Source organism: Canis lupus, chromosome 26 (genome assembly GCF_003254725.2).
Source record: "Canis lupus dingo isolate Sandy chromosome 26, ASM325472v2, whole genome shotgun sequence".
Taxonomy (NCBI): Eukaryota; Metazoa; Chordata; class Mammalia; order Carnivora; family Canidae; genus Canis; species Canis lupus.
In genome coordinates this window covers 30,074,905-30,097,041 of record NC_064268.1, presented here as the reverse complement: position 1 = coordinate 30,097,041, position 22,137 = coordinate 30,074,905, and the positions used below count along the sequence as shown (strand labels likewise).

At 53.9% G+C, this 22,137-nt stretch overlaps 2 protein-coding genes across 5 annotated transcripts in view; one reads left to right on the top strand and one right to left on the bottom strand.

Annotated features, from left to right (window-relative positions):
* Window positions 1-13,537, bottom strand: part of UBE2L3 (ubiquitin conjugating enzyme E2 L3) — a 72,396-nt gene extending 58,859 nt beyond the window's left edge. Inside the window, exons 1-2 of one of the 4 annotated variants that reach the window (XM_049101903.1) lie at window positions 4,793-4,831; window positions 796-896 (exon numbers count right to left, since the gene is read on the bottom strand). In XM_049101903.1, coding sequence (XP_048957860.1) covers window positions 796-834 — 39 coding nt within the window. In that variant the 5' untranslated portion in view covers window positions 835-896; window positions 4,793-4,831. Of the gene's footprint in view, window positions 1-795; window positions 897-4,792; window positions 4,913-13,447 lie in introns of those variants that run through there. The other 3 variants (XM_049101902.1, XM_025474927.3, XM_025474928.3) reach the window with 3 other exon arrangements.
* A 1,813-nt stretch (window positions 13,538-15,350) lies between these two features.
* On the top strand, window positions 15,351-20,889 carry LOC112677019 (RIMS-binding protein 3A-like). The gene has a single exon (XM_025474926.3). It carries the CDS (start codon window positions 15,433-15,435, stop codon window positions 20,374-20,376), a length of 4,944 nt encoding a protein of 1,647 aa, XP_025330711.3. The 5' UTR covers window positions 15,351-15,432; the 3' UTR covers window positions 20,377-20,889.
* Window positions 20,890-22,137: the final 1,248 nt, after the last annotated feature.

Below are 22,137 nucleotides of genomic sequence, written 5' to 3'. Positions count from 1 at the left end.
TTGCAAACCAAGGAAAGAACTGTTATTTAGTGACTCCTTTTACTTATTCATGTGTAATTATGGACTGTGAGAAAGTACAATATGGAGTTTTGTCTGAACATTATTTATTTATTTTTTAGATATATTTATTTTAGGGCACCCCAGGTGGTTCAGCGGTTTAGCGCCACCTTCAGCCCAGGGCGTCATCCTGGAGTCCTGGGATTGAGGCTCACATCAGGCTCCCTGCATGGAGCCTGCTTTTCCCTTTGTGTGTCTCTGCCTCTCTGTGTGTGTGTCTCTCATGAATAAATAATAATTTTTTAAAAAAAGATTTCCTTATTTTATAAAAAAAAGCACAAGTGTGAGTGGGGGAGGGGCAGGGGGAGAGCATCCCAAGCAAACTCCCTGCTAAGGGCAGAGCTGCCACAGGGGCTGAGTCCCATGACCCATGAGATCACGACCTGAGCCGAAATCACTATTTGGATGGCGACTGAGCAACCCAGGCACCTCGACTGAACATTTTTTTTTTAAGATTTTATTCATTTATTCATGAGAGAAACAGAGAGAGAGAGAGAGAGAGAGAGAGGCAGAGACACAGGCAGAGGGAGAAACAGGCTCCATGCAAGGAGTCTGACGTGGGACTTGATCCCGGGACTCCAGGATCACGCCCTGAGCCAAAGGCAGGCGCCAAACCGCTGAGCCACCCAGGGAGCCCCTCTGACTGAACATTATTAACACAGCATTAAAAGGTTGCTACAAATCTCAATTCCTTATCTCAACAGTTATACCATAACAACTAATAAAATGTCACCCCACCTCCTTAAATTCACAATTTTCCCCACTTGGAAAAGGCATTCTGGGAAGATACTCAGCTGGAGGGTCCTCAGGGGAGATGTGTAGAGGTGTACAATTAGAGGCTGAAAAGAAATGATCAGACTGCAGTTAATTTCCTTAGCCACACCTACAGGTTTCACTTTTGTAGCTATTTCCCTTCCTGATAGAAGCAATGGTTACATTTGCATTGTTGCCATCAATGCTGAATTTGCTGCCTGCAAATTAAAATGTATTTAGCATTTTATTAACATTGTAATTCCTAAAAGGGGTTCTGAAAAAGGCTAATCCTTTTGGCAAATGTTTTTTAAATTAAAGACTTTATCATACTCACTTTGTCTAAAATAACTTCTCAGCCCAGTATATGCAAATCACTCTACTTCTAATAATGTATCTTGTGCTATCTGCAAACAGTCCATTGTTACAAAGAAATCTTTGACTGTGAGTGTCTTGGATAATAGTTTTTGAGGAAATGGAAAGTCCTTTAGGAGATGTAATTCATTTGATTATTCAACATGTTTCTTTAAGATTTTATGTGAGAGACAGAGCATACAAGCAGAGGAAGGGCTTCGTACAAGCAGGGGAGGGGCAGAAGAAGTGGACACTCAGGGCTGGATCCCAGGACTCCAGAGCCCAAGACAGATGCCAATCAAGTGAGCCACCCAAGTGCCCCTCAGCATGTTTCTTTCATCATCCACAACACCTTGTATTATTTTCACTCCATGTATTGATCGACATGCATCAATAATTTCGGATGTTATTTTTTTTAAGATTTTTTTTATTCATTCATGATAGAGAGAGAGAGAGAGGGAGAGACAGGCAGAGGGAGAAGCAGGCCCCATGCCAGGAGCCCAACACGGACTCGACCGGGACTCCAGGATCACGTCCCTGGGGCCAAAGGCAGGAGCTAAGCCGCTGAGCCACCCAGGGATCCTCCAGTATGTTATTTTTTTTTTTTTTAAGATTGTATTTATTTATTCATGAGAGAAACACAGAGAGAGAGGCAGAGACACAGGCAGAGGGAGAAGCAGGCTCCACGCAGAAAGCCTGATGTGGGACTCGATCCAGGGTCTCCAGGATCATGCCCTGGGCTGCAGGCAGCGCTAAACCGCTGCGCCACCGGGGCTGCCCCAGTATGTTATTTTTTAAAACTAACCAGCTTAAACTCTGATTTCTCAGAGCCAAGGATTTGCATCATGTAATCAGGATTCCTCTACTGAATTGAAAGAATTTCCAAAAAAGAAAGAATTTCCAACCACAACTCAAGAAACTACATACATAGTCTTCCAAGCATCCTTAGGTAAAAAAAGGGGACTTGATCTTGGCATTTGAAGCTAGAGAGATTTAACATCTTATCTCTCCCCACGCTGGTCTGCTTGCTACCCCATCTTAGGTAATATCCAACCTATCTAAGCCTCACAATTCTCTCTCATTCGTAAAATAACAATGGCAATATGCTAACTCTAAGTTTTATTGAAAAGAATTAATGCAAATGACCTAGCACTTAAAAATACTGTTAATGTTACATTTTTCTAAGGTCCAATTTTTGGAAACACAAAAACAATTTAAAAACCAGGGATGCCAGGGTGGATAAGTGGTTTAGTGCCTGCCTTCAGCGGGGGCATGATCCTGGAGTCCCCAGATGGAGTCCCCCATGGGGCTCCCCACAGGGAGCCTGCTTCTCTCTCTGGCTATGTCTCTGCCTCTCTACTGTGTGTCTCTCATGAATAAATTAAAAAAGAATTAATAATTTAAAAACCACAGTAACTCCCCTCTCAGACCCCTGGAAGTCTGGGAACCCCAAACTAGGTCACCTAGGGTAGACTAGGGGATACCATACAAGGATAAATTAGGTCAAAATTCCTGTCCTTAAGGAACTCAAAACCCAGTAGGAAAGGCAAGTCTAACACAAATCTGATTGAGACAAAATCTCAAATAGAAACATAAAATGCCGTGGTCACACAAAGGAGGAAACAACTTATTCTGAAGGAGGATGGGGGTGAAGGCCTCACAGAGTAGCTGGTATTAGAATTGAGGAGAGGAAAGGGGAAGGCAGCCTTTCTCTGGAAGATCAAACAGCATGTGGAAAGGAAGACCACATAGCAACTGAGTAAGAGCAGGGGACTCTGGGGTCAAATAGAAGTGAGTGAGATCACATCCCACTCTCCCTAGTTAGGAAAAACTAGGGCAACCCAACAAATCTCTCAGCATTCCGTTTTCCCACCTACAAAATGGGAATAATGTCTACTTTTCAGGGAAGATTAAACATGATCATGAATGTGAAGTACTGGGCTGCTCAAAGTAACAGCTTTTTTAAAAAGCAGCTACTATGATTTACAAGGGTAGTGGGAAAACAAGGGGAAGGAGATGAGGCTAAACAGATTACTTTCAATCAGCCTAAGAAAGGTCTTGCATGCCAAATAAGTTAGGATTAACTGCTGAGGACAATAAGATCACAGAGGTCTCAACAGGAGTCAAAGGATTAAATAGTTGCTTTAGCAAAAGAACTTTGGTGTCCAGAAAGGGGAATCAGAGAAAAGGAAAACTTGCAAAGGCATCTGAGAGATGAGAGTACGGATTCCGGTAATTTCAGTAAGACTAGGAAGGAAAGCACACTCAAGAAGTCTCTCTAAAGTAAAATCTACAAGTCTTGATGGGTGACTGCATTTGAGGAGCAGAGTACGGAAATAAGTAAATAACAGTCCTCTCATCTAGATGACTGGTGGGTGAATGGTGGTGTCACCGGCAGAAAAAAGACGAAGAGATGTCTGGAATCTGCTGACTGTTCTTTTGTGCTCACTTCCAATCCAGTTTTATGAAGTTAAATGTCGTCTCCAGCCCTTAGCGAACAAAAGAAAGGAAACGTTCGCAGGGAGGGAGGGAGGGCCCAGAGGCCGTGACTCCCAAGTTCAATGTCTAGTTCCACCAAGCACCGCTCTCTGCCCAAGAGGAACCTCAGCTCTTTATCTCCTCTCAGGAAATCAGCTCCTGGGCCTTTTTATTTCCGGCCCGGTGCAACCCGGCAGCACTCTCCGGGCGCGGACTCACAAATCTTGGGCCAGGTCTGCTCCGGCGACCGCCGGCAAACATACTCGGGAAAGAACCGAGCCAGTTTAGCATCTGTATTCCTCGCCGAAGGAGCCACTTAGCAAGAAGGCACCCCCGCTGCATGCAAAATACAAAGTACCAAGTTATTTTTATAAACTTTGGCCGGTTTGGGTTCGAACGACTGAAGCCAACCCCCACCCCACCCCCCAATAATGGCACTTTTGCTTCAGCAGGGAAAGGAGATCCGGAGGATTTTAAGTGGTACGTCGAAAAGGGGGCCGGGAAGGAGAACAGCGCCGCGAACGCGGCCGACCCCACGCCTTCCTGGAGTTGGAACTTGCCCGCTGTGTGACTCTGCAGTCACAAGGCGACAGTTTGCTGGGACCCAGAGCAATTCCAAACGACCCACCAACAAACTGACCTAACTTTTGTTGCCTGGCCTGCTCCTTCCTTCCCCAGCCCGAGCCTCCCAACCTCCCGGCCTCCGGGGCTCTAAGCCCGGCGCGCTGCGGCCCAGGGCGGGGCGGCTCGGCGGCGCGGGCTCCCGGCCGGGGCTCCGGCGCTCGGGCCTTCGCCGCGGGCGCCCGGTTTGGGACCTCCCGGTCGGGCCCCTACATCGACGCCGCCCCCGGCCCCGGAGGCGGCCGCCGCGAGGGAGACCTGGCCCGGTTCCGGGCAGAGGGCGGCGCGGACGCCCCGGGCCGGGCGGAGGGGCCAGCGGCAGCTCCCAGCGCGGCCTGGCGCTCCCGCCCAGGCTGCGGCCTAGGCGGCCCCGTTACCTCCCTCAGCCCGCGTGCGGTCAGAGGAGCGGTGGGGCCACACAGGGCCGGGAGACCGAGCGGCGGCGCCCCGAGGAGTCCCGGCCCGCCGCGGGGGCCCCGGGCCCGGGACGCCGCCCCCCCCTGCCCGGCCGGCGCCGGAGAATGGCTTTTACCTTCATCAGCCTCCTGCTGGCCGCCATCTTGGATCTGGTGCTGCTGCTTTCCCAGAATGCTTCGCGGCCGGCCGGGCGGCTGGAGCCCCCGCACTTCCTGGAGCGGGGGAGGGGCGGGCGGGGCGCTCGCCGCCGCGCGAAGCGCCTACTATGTGCCCGCTCCGTGCCGGGCGGATTCGGATGCACGGGCCCGGCAGACGGCCTGCCTCTGCGGGACGTGCACCTCGACGGCGATTACAGAGTGCCCGGCACTTAGTAGGTGCACAACAAATATTGGTTGCATAAGATCATTGAATAACCAAGATTATTTGGGACGCTGAGAAGTGCTGTAAAGAAAAGAAAAGTGGGTGATGGGGAAGTGACTGCGGGGACCTACTTTTCATTGGCAAGTCAGGGAAGCCTCACTGAGGACATTTTATAATAACAGCTAACACTGGAACCTCAGAGGCCAGCTCCCCCCTCCAGTGTCCTATTTTCCTTAATCTTTCTTTTTTTCTTTAATCTTTGAAACCACTCTAAGAGATGGCTACCATCAATAGCCCATCTCACAGCGAACAGAAGCACAGAGAAGGCCAATGATTTGCCCAAGTTCACGCAGCCAGCTGGGAACAGAGACTGAGCCGCTGGCTTCAGGGCCAACTCTGGGACCTGAAGGATGGGATGGAGCAGCTGGGAGGCTGAGGGGAGATTGTTTCAAAACAAGAAGAAAGATGCTGGCAAAGGCCATGAGGCCATGAGGCTTTCTGGATGGCCAGAAAGGTGTAAGAAGTATTAGAGGGAGCAAGGGAGGTAGTAAGTAAGTGACAGACTGGGAAAGCCTTAGAAGAACAGGAGAGGTTTGGGGCACCTGGGTGGCTGGCTCAGTGGTTGAGCGTCGGCCTTTGGCTCTGGTGGTGATCCCCAGGTCCTGGGATGGAGTCCCAAGTGGGGCTCTCTGCGGCGAGCCTGCTTCTCCAACTCTGCCTGTGTCTCTGCCTCTCTGTGTGTCTCTCATCAGTAAATAAATAAAATCTATTAAAAAAAAAAAAAAAAGAAGAAGAACAGGAGGGATTTGGCTTTTTTTCTATACTCAGTGAGAGACCTTCAATGGATGTGTGTAGCAGCCGCATAGTCAGATGTGCATGTTTAAGGAAAGTACTATGATTGGGGAGTAGAGGGGGATAAGCAGGAGAATAGGGGCCATTCAGAAGCTAGTTGTAGCCAATCAGGCAAAACTGATGGTGGTTTGGACATTGCATAGCCGTACAGGGCAAAGAGAAGAGTACAGCTTCAGAACACATTTAGGCCTCGTGAAAGGGTTCTTCTCCATCCTGACAGAAGAGAGCTTCCTACAAAAGGAAAGAAGAAAAGAGAACTGGAGATTATATAGCCTGGAATGGGGCTGGCCTTCCAAACAGTGTCCTGGAGCCCAGGCTTGACATGGGTTGTGAGGAGAGCTAGATGACAAGCCTCATGCAATCAAGGTTCCATCTGCCCTTGATCTCCTCCCCCCCAGGTCTGGCATGCAGTAGGTGTTCAATAAACATTCAGCAAATGTGTGAGGGACTCTGTTAGCTAGATCCCTAGAGGCATGGGGAACTTGGAAGTCTGGCCTAGAGACTGGCTTCCCTGCTCCTATACTATGTACCATGAACCTGGTGCTACATAGGCCCAGGTCAGAGAAAGAACACAGCTTTATTGAGAGCTGCCTCCCCCTACAGAGAGACCCACAGAGGGAAAGGGAGCCCTGCCCTGAAGAATTCCAAACCAAATGAGGAAGCACAGCGCATACCCTTAACCTGGACACGTGAAACTAGAAATAGAAGGTGAGGTGAGAAGAGGCCAAGTGCCAAGAACCAGCCTTTGCCATGGCATCTTCCTATGCCCTTACCATCACCCTGCAACATGGCATCCTTGTAGATGAGGGACAAAGGCTCTGAGCAGCAGAGTCCCGTTGTTAGACAAGCATAGAGAAAATGTACCCAGTCCAAGTAGAAAAGATCCCTGGTCTCTGCAGCCCCTCTCCTGCTCTAAAACTTTTACTGCTCCCCAGGGCAAGCCTGGCTTCTGGTTACACCATCCTCCTTCCACTCAGACAAACCATGTTCATTTGCACCTGACCGTTGTGTGCCACTTCCCTGAGCCTTCTGTTAAAAGTGGCCTCTTCCTCCTCTTCTTTCACTCTTCCTCCTCCTCCTAGAATCCAGGCCCTTTGGCTAGAACTTACCACGTGTTTCTTCTTCTCACAGTCCACACAGTGACCTGGGTGCTCACTTGCTAGGTTCAGAGAAGGAGCTACAAAGGTGGCACCTGCCCTCAAGCAGCTTGCAGCATCCTGAGAAGGCACCAAGGAGAATGCCAGGATGTGGCAATGGTTTGGTGAGGTGTGGGAGCCCAGAGAGGCCTGACAGTGGCCAAGGGAGGGACCTGGGATGGAAGTTGCTCCCCAGTAGGGTGACTGTGTGCCTGGCACTGGGCACTGCACATTTACACCCACCACCAACTTCAGTGGCACCGCAGAGCAGTGTTAAAATGTTCTATTCTGCAGGTGAGGAAACTGAGGCCCTGAAAGTGGTAACTTGCCCTTCATCACCCAGCTAGGAAGAGAGCTCCAGAACTTAGACCCTGACCTGGTTCATGCTGGTAAAGCTCTGCCTAACCTCCTTCTGCTGGCCCAAAGCCTCACATCCTACATCTCTCCTTTCCCAAGTCCAGTGCTCCTGCCACAGCACACCCCCTGCCTCTGTCCTTGCTGCTCTTTTTGTCTGTGGACACCACCTTATCCATCTGGCAAATGCTAATTCTCCTCCTCCTCCTTCTCCTTTTTTTAAAGTAGGCTCCATGCCCAGCATAAAGCCCAACACAGTCTTGAAATCACAACCCAGAGATCAAGACCTGAGCTGAGATCAAGAGTCCAACTGAGCCACCCAGGTGCCCTGAGTGCTAATAATTCTTAAAGACTCCGCTTACTGCGCTGGCTCACTTGGTTGAACTGACAGCCTGCTATGTGCTATGTGCTGTGTGGTTCCCATGAATGCAAATGCAAAAGTGTTCTGTTGACTCCCCCACTGGTCCTCTGAGCTCAGAACTGTTATCAACCCCATTTACAAAGGAAGAAACTGAGGCTCAAGGGGTCAATCAACTTTTCAGCCACCCAGCTGGTCAAAGGCTCAAACCCAAGTCTGCTCCTCGACTGTGAGGGGAAACCAAGGTCTGGGAGGCCACGTGCCCTAAAGGGCTCCTTCTTTCCCTTCTATCCTCCCTCCGAACATCCCTCTTTCCTTCCATTCTTCCTTCAACAAATCCCATTGGGGGTTTAGTGAATGAGGAAATTCACATGGTGCCCGGCCACCCTACCCTGACTAGATTGGGTGCTCAACAAACAGTTGGTGAAGGACTGACCCACAGAGGCACCTTGGTGGCTCAGTCAGTTGTGTGTCCACTTCTTGACTTCAGTTCAGGTCAAGATCTCAGGGTCATGAGATCGATCCCTGCATCAGGCTTCATGTTCAGTGGGGAGTCTGCTTGAGACTCCGTTTCTCCCTCTGCCCCTCCTGCTGCTCTCACACTCTCTCTCTCAAATAAATAAGTCAAAAAAAAAAAAAAAAAAGAAAGAGAGAAAGAAAGAAAGAAAGAAAGAAAGAAAGAAAGAAAGAAAGACTGTCCCTGACCTCCTAGACCAATGGCCAAAAGACTGGAGAGGGGATCCCTGGGTGGCGCAGCGGTTTGACGCCTGCCTTTGGCCCAGGGTGCGATCCTGGAGACCTGGGATCGAATCCCACATCGGGTTCCCGGTGCATGGAGCCTGCTTCTCCCTCTGCCTATGTCTCTGCCTCTCTCTCTCTCTCTCTCTCTCTCTCTCTCTGTGACTATCATAAATAAATAAAAATTAAAAAAAAAAAAAGACTGGAGAAAAGGTATTGCCACTGGTGTTAATGAGAAGAAGGTAGATCAGGTCTTGTGCTCCAGGCTGCAGAAGATGGAGGGCAAATGGAATAGGTCCAGAGGAGAAAGAAGTGGAGATGCCAGAAGATGGAAGATAGGTCTGTCCTGGAAACAGTGGATAGCTGAAAACGCTGATGATTCCGACAGCAGCAGGGTCCTCAGGAAGGTGCAGTCATTTGTCTGAAGACTTGGGGATTACAGTTACACTCAGACTGCCGGAGCCAGTGGGCCAGGCTATACTGGCACCAGTTCAGAGCCCAGACTTGGGTCACACAGGCCTGGGCGCCAGTCCCTGTGCGACCCTGAGCAGTTTGGTTCTCTGGAGAAGACAAAGCAAGCCTCCTTGGCTGTAGTGAGGATTCCAGGATAAGGCCTGTAATGTGCCACCCAAAGGGGCATCTGCCTGATGAGCTGGGCCAGGGTTGCCAGGGTGAAAGGCCAGCCCAGCAGGCCGGGGAGTTCTAGCAGAGAGCTAAAAGCTGGCACACACTTGTCCTTCCCTGCCCAAGAAGGCATGGAATAGGCCAGACACGGCCTCAGGGCCTGGGGGGTAGAGACAAACAATAGTATGGCTCTCTCCAGGTGCCCAGCCCCATCCAGGAAGGAGCAGTGCTGGGGGTTCCAGGCCTACCCATGACTTAGAAGACCTGGTCAGGGGCAGCCCAGGTGGCTCAATGGTTTAGCGCCGCCTTCAGCCCAGGGCGTGATCCTGGAGACCCGGGATCGAGTCCCACATCAGGTTCGCTGCATGGAGCCTGCTTCTCCCTCTGCCTGTGTCTTCTCCTCTCTCTCTCTCTCTCTCTCTCTCTCTCATCTCTCATCTCTCATCTCTAATAAATAAATACATAAAATCTAAAAAAAAAAGAAGAAGAAGACCTGGTCAGGCCCCTGCTGAGTGAACCTTCTTCCTCTCTGAGCTCCAGTTTCTCTTCAGGCAACTGAGGACTGGGATATAATCACTAAGAATCAATGCCAGACACTGGTGGGTGTGCCCTGGGTGGGGTGAGCATGGGAGCCAGTGGCGGCAGACAGCCAGGCCACAGAGGGCTGGGGGCTTGGCAGGTCTTGCTGCTTGAAATCTGATCTCAGCTCTGGGCAGCCCTCATGCCCTAGCCTGCTTTGGCTCTCAGGGAAACCTGCTCTGACAAGGCTATTCGCTTCCATCGGCACCATACCCCACACTCACAACCCCTGCCCATGATTCGAGTTTATTATATTCCTTTGCCATGTCTGTGGTTAACCTCTGTGTCCTCCCTTGGACAATAAATTCCATGAGGACAAAAAAAAAAAAAAAAAAAAAAAATTCCATGAGGACAGAGACCACATCTGGCTTATATGCCTCTGTCTTCCTCAGTCATGTATTTATTGAATAGCTACTACATGCTAGGTACTGTTCTAGATGCTGAGCAGACACATCAGAGAACAGATAGAAAACACATTGGCCCAGGTATGCCCAGCTAGTTCAGTTGGAAGAGCATGCAACTCTCTTTTGTTGTTTCTTTTCTTTTCTTTTTTTTTAATTTTTATTTATTTATGATAGTCACAGAGAGAGAGAGAGAGAGAGAGGCAGAGACATAGGCAGAGGGAGAAGCAGGCTCCATGCACCGGGTGCCTGATGTGGGATTTGATCCCGGGTCTCCAGGATCGCGCCCTGGGCCAAAGGCAGGCGCCAAACCGCTGCGCCACCCAGGGATCCCTCTTTTGTTGTTTCTTAAGATTTTATTTATGTATTTGACAGAGAAAGAGAGAGAGCACAAGCAGGGGAAGGGCAGGCAGGGGGAGAGGGAGAAGCAGGCTCCCTGCTCAGCAGGAAGCTCAATGTGGGGCTTGATCCCTGGGATCATGACCTGAGCCAAAGGCAGATGCTTAACCGACTGAGCCACCCAGGCACTCCAAGCAAGCAACTCTTCATCTCAGTGTCATGAGTTGGAGACCCATGTTGGGTGTAGAGATTACTTAAATAAATAAACTTATTACCTAAAAAAAATAAACTTCAAAAAAAGGTAAAGAAAACCCTTTGTAAAAAAAAAAAAAAAAAAGTAGAAAAGAAAACACGTTGAGCAAAAATAAGGGATGTGGAGTGGAAACCAGAGCTACAGGGGTCTGTCTGGAAGGGTAAAACCCTTCAGTGGGCTCTCTGGACGGAGCCTTCACATCTCACTAAGACCAGGCAAGTTTTGCAAAGTTCCAGGCATGGGTGACAGATCTGAGACAGGACCAGGCCAGACTGGCAGAGGAAGGGTTGAGCCAGATTGCCCAGGATCCCATATCCCATGACCACATGGTCCAAAGGTCACAGACTGGTGCTGGGGGGAGAAGCAGCATGGAGTAGAAGCTTGGTGGTGTGGGGTGAACTAAGACATGAGAGGCCCAGGTGCCTTCTCTCCAGGTCAGTGGAATCTCTGAGTGTCAGGGAGAAGTCGGTTTGTGCATAATAGACAGGAGGGTCTCTAACCCAGAGGTTTCCAAACTTGCTTCTAGCAGTATACCTCTTTATTAAGTCAGAGTCTTCCTTAGAACCTAAAGAATGGGGGATCCTTGGGTGGCTCAGCGGTTTGGCGCCTGCCTTCGGCCCAGGGCGTGATCCTGGAGTCCCGGGATCAAGTCCCACGTCGGGCTTCCTGCGTGGAGCCTGCTTCTCCCTCTGCCTGTGTCTCTGCCTCTCTCTTTCTCTCTCTCCCTGTGTCTCTCATGAATAAATAAATAAAATATTTGAAAAAAAAAAAAAGAACCTAAAGAATGACACTAACAGGTGGACATGCTCTGTTGAAGCAGGTTGGGGCAGTGTTTCCCTTTCAGCCCCAGGTACATTCCCGGACCCTCAACAATCCTACAATATTTCTCAGGAACGCTGGGGCTTTAAGGAACCCAGTTTGAGAATTACTCATGTAACCCATCTTCCATATCATAAGCAAGTAAGTCAAGACCCAGAGAACACATCTCTATGGCCTATGCTCTCCCTGAGCTCAGAGTACATGGGGGTGACAGGCAGGTCATTGACAATCACTGCACAGTGTGATAAGTGTGGGAGTGGAAGAAACCTGGCACGAGGGAAGCCCTGGTTTGCACATCCACTCAACCATGTTGCAGAATGCCCCTGACATGCCACAGGTAGTGCCAGCCCAAGCGGCAGCTGGATGGTGACTGTGGGGTTCCCAGAGGCTCATCCCAGGGGCCTTTTCCTTGACAGCAGCCTGCCCTCCCAACCTGATGGCTGGAGGTCCCTCTAGAGGCTGCAGCAGGCATCCAGGCTCTGGAGCCCCACCCACTGCCCTGAAGTGACAATCCACTTCTGCCGCAGCCGCCCAAGTGCCCTGGCAAGCCACCTGCTCCTGCCAAGCCTCCGGTTCTCCTCTGTCGAATAGAGCTGACATGAGTATTCCACGAAGATACTCTGCCTGCGGCTACCATATCCAGTGGCCCAACACCAGCTCAAGGCTAAGGCCGTTCCTGCATCACCCCCATCCCCCTACATCCACATCGCCTTTCCCAGAGAACATGGGAAGCCACAATTCCCTGTGTTCCTGTTACACATCATGCCCCAAAGGCATCCACCTCCCATGGCACACCAGTGGTTCAAGGGAACCAGGTTTGAAAAACGTGAATACAGTAGAAAGGGTGGAGCCCATAGAGTCACATATTGAATGAACACAACATGTGCTTCTCTGAGCCTCTGTTTCCCCATCTGAGATGGTGCTGAGGTCACCTGCCCACCTGGCTAGGGAAGTGACTGTGTAAGTGAGAGGGCCTGAAACATAGAGAAGCCATAGACCACAGATAGAGAAGCAAAGGGGTCTCTAATGTGACCACAACATGAAGGTCTAGATGCAAATAGCAAGGTATCGGATGTCCATCTGCATCTGCCAGGAGCCACTTAGTGCTGGACAGGAAAAACAGGGAGGAGCCCGATTTAAGGAGACTCCTGGGCTCCCCAGCCACACTGGCAGCCAGGCCTAGAGAGGCCATGAGCGTGTGTATGTATGTGTGTTACACAGCTTTGGACCTCGCCAACATCTCTAATGAGGCCTGACCCTCACTCCAGCCCTAAGGCATCTGTCCAAGGCCTTGTTACAGCAACCCAAAGCCAGGAGCTTCAGCCAGGGGCTTCAGTTGATGCCAGGTGGTACCTGAGTGTGGGAAGTAGGCAGGCTGAGTGGCCAGGTTGGACAGGGACCTCTGTGCCCTTCCTGCCTGCCTATCCCTAGGGCCCAATCCCTCCTTTCTGGGGAGGGAATTTTCACTTATTCCTTCTCTGAAACCACTCCAGGCAGGGACACTAATATATATCAGATACATCCATATTCCAAATGGAGGGGGTGCCAGGTAGAGTAATCAGGGCTTTAGGGTTCTAGGGGGCCCGGATCCAGCCTGGAGAATCAGGGAAGGCTTCTTGGAGGAGGAACTGCTAAGCTGAGGCTAATGGACAAGACAAGGTTAGCACTAGTTAAGTGGACAAAAACTCTTGCTCCACAGGGGCCTGAGACTTCTCATCTGTAAAATGGGTGGTGTAAATAATGAATGGCAAGCATTTAGCACTGAGTGCAGCACATAGCAGGTTCTTGGTCTGCAGGGGGCATTGTTATTTTTGTGTTGGGCAAGGTAGGCATCCCAGGCAGGGGGAACAACACATGCAAAGGTTCAGAGGGCTTCGAGGAAGGAGGATTTTTAGATTCCCGGGAAGAAGCTTGTGAGAGTCTAGGCCAAGCCCTAGATGGGAATATGGGAACTTACACAGACCTCGATGCAGCTCCTATTGCACACCTGGCCATCAGTTGACAGAGTCCTGGTGTCTCTCTCTCTAATCATGGAAGGCTGGGGTTATCAATACATCCATCGTGTAGAGGCCAGGAGAGGTGAAGCAACCAGCCATGGTCACTCAGCCAAAAAGTGGCAGAGCCTGGACGGACACCCAGGTCTCTGAGGCTTCCCATCTGCCATGAGTCATCCGGAGTGAGTCCCAGGGAGCACAAAGGCTACCTGTGTTGCCTCTATCACAGCAGCCCTGACTGGCCTCAGCCAAATCTCTGCTTGCAGACCTCAGTTTCTCTAGCTGCAAAAAAAAAGGGACTGGGATTAAAATCAGGGAGCTGCCAACCAGAGCCTTACTCTGGTGTAGGCACCGTGTGCCCTCACTTTATCGAAACCTCACAAACGGAAGAAATGGATGTTCGGAGAGGTCAGGGTACTCTGGGGGGGTCCCACAGCGTAGAAAGAGGCTGCGTTGTTAGCCCATTTTACAGATGAGGACATGGAAGTGGCACAAGAAGCTGAAGGATTGTTTGGTTCCAAAGACACACCAACCCTATCTGACCACTTGCCCCTTGGAGAGCCAATAGAAAGTTCTCAGGCCTTGCTGCCTCCAGGGAGGTGGTGTAGGGAACAAGCTGGGCTCCTAACGGTCTATGACTTCACCTTTTTGGAGAAGCAAGAAACCCTGGGCACTTCTGGGCCAGACAAAGGGGGAGCTGGGCCCCCATGGGGTCCTCATTCTCTAACCTTCCTTCCTGGCCAGCCCCCCCACTCTGGGTTCTACTTGATCTTCTCTCCTGAAGATACAAAGTGTGAGACCCCCCACTGGGAGAAAGACTGGGGAGTGGTCTTCTCAGCTGCAACTCTGAGTTAGGGCAGATGGACTCAGAGTGCCCATAGACTCTGAAGACAGAACTTTCAAGTGAGGGACACCTGGGTGGCTCAGCGGTTGAACATCTGCCTTTGGCTCAGGGTGTGATCCTGGGATCCTGGATTGTGACCTGCATCGGGCTCCCTGTGGGGAGCCTGCTTCTCCCTCTGCCTACGTTTCTGCTTCTCTTTCTCTGTCTCATGAATAAATAAATAAATCTTAAAAAAAAAAAAAGAATTTTCTTTTTTTTTTTTTTAAGAATTTTCAAGGTGTGACTCCCCACTAAGCTACTTCCAGGAGGTGTGACCATAAAGAGGTCCTTATTTCTCAGAGTGTCCTTGCAAGATGATCCTAACAATGAACCAAGAAAACATAGCCCAAGACTTTGGTTCTCCAAGGAGGCTACCTCTGTTATCTCAGCGGGCACCATGCCCAGACTGTGTGCTCAAGACTTCTCATCTGTAAAAAGGGCATAGTAAGTTTAAATAGATAATGCATGCAAGTGCCCAGCTCCTCAGGGGTCCGCGGAAGGGTAGGCACCAGATGCACCCTCCCCTAGAAGGTTTGGTGGGTATTCTATTGTGGTTCCCAGCCACTTAGGCCAAACAGGCCACCTGAACGGTGCCAGGGCCCGACGGGATTTGCTCACCCCCCATCCTGATCCTGACCCACACAGGGAGCCCCTCCCTACAGGCCCAGAGCAGTGGCCAGCGCTTGCCCTGTCGCAAGTTGGCCTGAAAGGGATTGTACAGTGCCTGGGAGAGTATCCCCCAGCGGGTCACGAAGGACATGACACCAGGAACACGGAAGGGCCTAGGATCAAAGCCACCCCTGTGCCTCCCAGAAGGACACGGGCTGCGTTGAGCAAGGGTGTCTGGAGCCCAGCTCCCGCGTGGGCAGCCAGGAGAGGAGCTCAGGCTAGTACCCCCGCAGCAGAGGGTGGGGGAACGCGCTCAGAGGCGGAAGGGGCGCGCGGAGACCCCCAGGGGCGCCGGAAGGGGCGCGCGGGGCGGTTGGCCGCAGCGGGGGCGGTGGCCGTTGGCTAGCGGCGGCCTGGGCCAGGCGAAGTCAGGCGTCTGGCCGGGCCGTGGCCACCATGACCAAAGACTCGCCCAGCCCTTCGGGCGGCGGCCGCGCGACACCCAAGAAGCCGAGTAGTCCGGGTCCGTCGGCGGCGGTGCTGGAGGAGCAAAGGCGGGAGCTGGAGAAGCTGCGGGCGGAGCTGGAGGCCGAGCGGGCGCGCGGGCGGGCGGAGAGGCAGCGCTTCGCGTCCCAGGCGCGCCAGCTGCGGGAGGCGGCCGAGCGGGAGCGGCAGCAGCTGGTCGACCATCTGCGCTCCAAGTGGGAGGCTCAGCGCGGCCGGGAGCTGCGGCAGCTGCAGGAGGACGTGCTGCGGGAGCGCGAGGCCGAGATCCGGCAGCTGCTGCGCTGGAAAGAGGCCGAGATGCGGCAGCTGCGGCAGCTGCTGCACCGCGAGCGCGACGGCGTCCTGCGCCAGGCCCGGGAGCTGCAGCGCCAGCTGGCCGAGGAGTTGGTGAACCGTGGCTACTGTGGCCGCGCGGGGGCGCCCGAGGTCGCTGCTGCTCAGTGCAGCTGTCGCCTTCAGGAAGTGCTGGCACAGCTCCGCTGGGACACCGACGGCGAGCAGGCTTCACGTATCCGACACCTGCAGGCGGCGCTGGACGTGGAGCGCCAGCTCTTCCTCAAGTACATCCTAGAGCACTTCCGCTGGCATCCCGCTTTGCCCGGCTCCCACGATCCGCAAGCCTCGCACGCTTCGGAAGAGTCGCCCCCCCATACCGCCGGCGACGCCCACGGGCCCCCAAAGTCCGTCTGTGGACTCGAATCCCTGGATGCTGACAGCCTGAGCTCTGGCGTCCGCGTGCGCTCCCGCTCCCTAGACGTGGTGCCCGCCGGGTGCTCCACCTCCCCAGACGGCCTGCTCCACGCGCGCGCCGGCTCTCTGGATTCCTTGGCACCAGCGCGTTCCCGCTCTCTCGACAGCACCCTCAGTTGCCCCAAGGAATCCGAGGAGCAGGCCTCCTCGCCAGGCGCCTCCATCGTAGGCTCCCCGAGTCCGCCGCCGCCGCCGCCGCCGCCGCCATCCGAGCACAGGAGACCTAGCGATCCGCCGGGAGAAGATTCCGGGAGCCAGCCCTGCGAAGCCGGGACCCCCTCGCCGCCGGGCCTGGACTACCAGGAGCTGCTGAAGCGGAACTCGGAGCTGTCCGAGGCGTTGCAGGTGCTGGCACGCCGCTGCTCCAGCCTGCGGGAGGAGAACACGCAGCTGCGGCGCGCAGGCTTCCAGGACAAGTCGGACAAGGTGAAGCGGCTCAAGGTGAAGCACGCGGAGCTTACAGGCCTCGCGCGGCGCCTGGAGGACCGAGCCCGAAAGCTGCAAGAAACCAACCTGCGGGCTGTGAGCGCGCCGGTGCCGGGCGAGAGCCTCGCTGGCCTGGAGCTGTGCCAGGCCTTTTCCCGCCAGCGCGCCCGGGACTTGTCGGAGCAGGCGAGCGCGCTGCTGGCCAAGGACAAGGAGATCGAAGAGCTGCGACAGGAGTGCCACTTGCTGCAGGCAAGCGTCGCCTCGGGCTTCGGCAGTGGCCTGCGCCCTGGCGGGGGTGCCGCCCAAGCCCAAGCCCAGTGGCTCAACATCAGCGAGTTGGACCGGCTGCAGCGCGAGTCCCAGCGGGAGGTGCTGCGCCTGCAGAGACAGTTGACGCGGCAGCAGGCCACCAGCAGCGCCCGAGCCGAGGCGGACGGCCAGGGCGCACCGTGCGAGGAGGCGCGGCGCCAGGTGCAGGCGCTGGAGCTGGAGCTGGGCGCGCGGCGGCGCGACTGTGAGGAGCTGGGCGCCCAGGCGGCAGCGGCGCGGCGGCGCAGCGAGGAGGCCGAGACGCAGCTGCAGGCGGCGCTCCGCGAGGGGGCCCGGCTGGCCCAGGAGAACGCGCGGTTGCAGGCCCAGGCCGACTGGACGCGGAAGGTGGCGGCCGAGAACAACGACGTGCGCGGGCAGCTGGGCCGCGCGTGCCAGGAGCGCGACGCCGCCGGCATGCTGGCGGAGCAGCTGCTGCAGCAGGCGGCGCGCGGGCAGGACAGGCAGCAACAGCTGCAGCACGACCTGCAGAAGGCCCTGCACGATCTCCAGGCTGCTCGCGAGGAGATGCTAGCGCTTCACGGTCAGCCTGGGCGCCCTCTCCAGGAAGCCCCAGAGGCCCCGCAAGCCCCCGAGGTTCAAGTTAGAGAGAGCGGAAGGACCGAGCTCCAGCCGGGGCCTGAAGACCAAGCATCCTCACAGCGCAGCAGAGACAAGCGGGAGAGTCTGGAAGCTTCTCCGCTGGAAAGCCCAGTTGCCGTCGGGGAGCCAGGCAGTGACCCTCAAGGGCCAGACAAAGTCCCAGCCAATCGACCTCTGGACTCCAGGTCCCAGGCTAAGAAAGCTAGCTCCCAGTCGAACTCTTCCTCTGAGGTGGAGTCCGTGTGGGCCACAGTGCCATCTTGTCCTACTCTGGATATGGACACAGCCAGCGAGGTGGAGGATCTCGAGCCTGACAGTGTGTCCTCCACCTTGGAAAGGGGGGACCCAGAGGCCCCCCTGGCTCCCAAGCTCAAGATCTTCCTGGCTCGGTATAGCTACAATCCTTTTAAGGGCCCTAATGAGCATCCAGAGAGTGAGCTGCCCCTGACAGCTGGGGACTATGTATATATCTTTGGGGACATGGATGAAGACGGTTTTTATGAAGGGGAGCTTGAGGATGGCCAACGGGGGCTGGTGCCCTCCAACCTGGTGGAGCAGATTCCAGACAGTGACATCCTGGGCTGCCTGCACTCCAAATCCTCTGACTTTGGCCCCACTCGACTCCCACCTGGACAGGGCACGCGTTTGAAGGAGGACACTGGTCACAGCTTATTGCCTTGGAAAGCCCAGGAGGCTATGGACAAGGGGCCATGCCAGATGGTGAGGGCAGGCTCCCAGGCAGAAGTGGCAACAGAGATCTCAGATGCCATGATAGAAGACAGCTGGCTGGGCTTGCTGCGGTGTGTGGAGGAGAAGGGCTTCTCCAGACCCCTCCTGGGACCCCGAGGGGTTCTTTGCATGGCCCCCACGCAACTACACCTGCAAAGTGTTGCAGCCACATCGGCTAAGATTACCTGGGTGCACAGCAGCAGCAGCTACATCCACATGGTGTATCTCAATGACCAGGAGCATGCCCTGACCCCAGCAGGTGTGAGCTGCTACACCTTCCACAGCCTGCGTCCTGGTGAGCGGTACGAGGCACGGGTGGAGGTGCAGCTGCCTTGGGACTTGCTGCAGGTGCACTGGGAAACAATGTCCTCTACCATCACCTTCAACACGCCCCTGGCAGGACCCCCTGACCCTCCCCTGGATGTGCTGGTGGAGCGCCATGCCTCACCAGGCCTCCTGGTGGTCAGCTGGCTCCCCGTAACCATCGACTCTGCTGGGTCATCCAATGGCGTCCAGGTCACTGGCTACTCTGTGTATGCTGACGGGCTCAAGGTTGCGGAGGTTGCTGATGCCACTGCCGGGAGCATCCTGCTGGAACTTTCCCAGGTCCAGCTGCCCATGATGTCCCAGAATGTCTCTGTGAGAACCATGTCACTTTGGGGAGAGTCCCTGGATTCAGTGCCGGCCCAGATCCCTCAGGACTGCTTCACTTGTCACCAGCTGCCAGAGACTTCTTCCTTTAACTACACCTGTGGTGACCCATCTATCTGCAGAGTCACTGTCCCCGTCTGTTCTCAGAGGCTGGCGCTGGCTCCTGTGAATGCCAAAACCAGCTCCCATACTCCTGGAAGCTGCGGGGAGCCCCAGGCCAAGTTTCTAGAAGCTTTCACTGAAGAGCCCCCAAAGAGGCAGTCCCCAGGGCCCAGCCTGAGTCCAGAAAGAGAATGTGCAAGTGCAGGGTCTGCCAGCCAAGCCCAGGGGCTTACAGAGGCCCAGGAGGTCTGCAGAAAGGACCTGCTCTTCCAGCAGAGTTCCCCAAACCACAGACCACCTCTGCCCAGTGGCCAGTCTAGGAAAGAAGAAGACCACTACTGGCACACGGGCACCAGACAAAGCCCTGCTTCTGGAGTCATTCATCTGTTTCCAGAGTGTAGGCTCAAAAAAGAACTGTATCCGGAAAAGCCTGCCCTTGAGAAGATCCTTAGGCAAAAGCAAGATCCCCAAGTGTTCATCCCTCCCCAACTGGACACCAGCCAACCATATGTGTCAGATTTCCATGACATTTTGCAGAAGGAGGAGGAGGCGGCGGTGTGCTTCAGTCTATGGGGCACAGAGAGGCGAGAGCAGAGAAAGGAGTTTAAGACTCAGAATGGGAGAGGTCAGGCTCTGGGGGGCAAGAGAGAGTGCCAGCTCCCGAAGTCCAGCCCAGCCCTTTGTCCAGCTCCGTCCAGCAAAGTCATTAAGATTTCCAGGGGTGCCCCCTCACCACTGGGGACAGGGGTGGACACTCTGGTCAGGGTCTTCGTGGCCCTCTTTGATTATGACCCTCTGGTGATGTCTGCCAACCCCGAGGTTGCAGAGGACGAGCTGGCCTTCCAGAAAGGGCAGTTGCTGAGAGTGTGGGGCTCTCAGGACCCTTGTGGCTTCTACCACGGTGAATGCAATGGGCAAGTGGGCAACATACCTGGCCACCTGGTGGCCGAGGTGAAGGTGGGCACAGAGCAGACTGATGGGAGATGGCATTTGCCAGTGCAAGAGTACCTGCCACCTGTGGCCCACCTCGACGACTTTGGGGAGCTCACCAGCCCCCAGGGCTCCTTTCCTATACCCCAAGGGAACCCGAGGATGTCACCACTGTGGACTCCAACAACTATGATGGCGGCTTTGGACTATGACCCCAAGGATGGGTGTGCAGGGGGCAGGGTGAAGGGCAAGCTGTCACTGAGGGCAGGGGATGTGGTCACGGTCTACGGGCCTGTGGATGAAAAGGGATTCTATTATGGGGAGTCAGGTGGTCACAGGGGCCTGGTCCCAGCCCACCTCCTGGATCACCTTTCCTTCCATGGAGAGTGAGCAAGGCTCCCACCGGGGTAGTGGCCTCTGGCCACCCACACCCCACCAGAGGAGAAGCAAGCACTGGGACCCTACCTCCAGCACCCCTCCTCATCTCCATGAGCAGCACTTGCTCCAGGCGTCACTGTGGGTAACTGACGGCAGTCCCCAGGTGTCCCCTAGCCTCTGAGAAGAGCAGGGCTTAAGTCTAAACTGAGCCCAAAGAAAACCGAACAAGCAGCCCATGAGAGTCTGACAGGAGTTGTCAGTGACCACGATGGTGTTTGGAGAAGTGCCTTTTTCTGTGCTCAGTATGCATTTTCTCTGGGAGTTTCTTTAGGATTTTCCTCATCCATTGCCTTGTATGAAAGTCACAAGAAAAGCCTGCCTCTTAAAAAAAAAAAAATTGACCAGAACATTATTTTTCTATCTTATGTTCAACTCATTAAAATGTTCATAGAAAAAAAAAAAAGAAAGATAATACTTTAGAAGTAAAAGCACAACCAAGGGAAACTCAAATATACCTGTCCCTCCTCTCTCTTCTGTCTGGGATCCTGCAATGACTGCAGATAAGTGTTCCAGCAGGGGAGGGAACCTCCTTTTTAGGGGGGCCTCAGCTTAGGGTCTCTGGCAGGGCCACCAAGGGGTCAGCCAAGAACCAAGGCTGAGGAACCAGGGCCCCAAAGACTGATGCTGGTGCCTGTGACCCTGGGTGTCAGCCTTGGAGGAGGTGGGATCAGCATCTCCCAACTGGGGATCCCACTGTGCATGGCATTAATAACTGACCCCTTTCCCCAGTGCATCTCCTTGGGAGAGCGTTTCCCTATTTCCCCCATCTTACAGAAAAGCCTCTGAGGCTCAGCGGGGGGGGGGGGGGGGGGCGGGGGCTCTCGTCAGGTCACACAGCTGCAGGGCTGCTTGCTCCCACAGTCTTCCAGGCTCGCCCTCTGGGAGAGTAGGAAGGAAAGGTGGTCTTCATCCATCTCTGCTTCTGTTTGACACCTCTTTGTTTCCCTGAGTCCAACAATGATGTCAAAAGAAGGGCACCACCTGCCTGGGTGCAGGAGGAAATGACCAGAAGCATTTCTTCACAGGCAGAAGGATTGGAGCTACTAGCAGTTTCCCTGGGGAATGGGGTCCAGAGGGTTCCACTGGAGCTGAAGGCAGAAACTGGGACGGAACCGATCCAGAGATTATATCAACCTGACACACTGCTGCCTTACCCTCACAAAATATAGGAACTAGTGTAGCAATTGTGGTACACACACACACACACACCTCGTGGGTGGAAGTCTGGCCTCATCCTGAGAAGGAAACTGTTCCTTACTGAACTTGCTTTTTTTAAAGATTTTTATTCATGAGAGACCCACAGAGAGAGGCAGAGACATAGGCAGAGGCAGAAGCAAGGTCCCTGCAGGGAGCCCAATGTGGGACTCGATCCCACCGTGGGGTCACGACCTGAGCCAAAGGCAGATGCACAAACACTGAGCCACCCAGGTGCCCCTTACTGAAACCTTTTTTAAAGAATTTTTATTTTTAAGCAATCTCTACCCCCAACTCGAGGCTTGAACTCACAACCCTGAGAACAAGAGTTGCCGACTCTATCCACTGAGCCAGCCCGGCACCTCCCATCTTGACCACTTTTAAGTGTATAATTCAGTTAAGTATAATTCCTGTTGTCATGCAACCAATTCCTAGAGTTCTTTTCATCTTGCAAAACTGAAACTCTGTTCCCACTACTTTTTCTCTCTATTAATTTGACTATTCGAGGGACCTCCTATA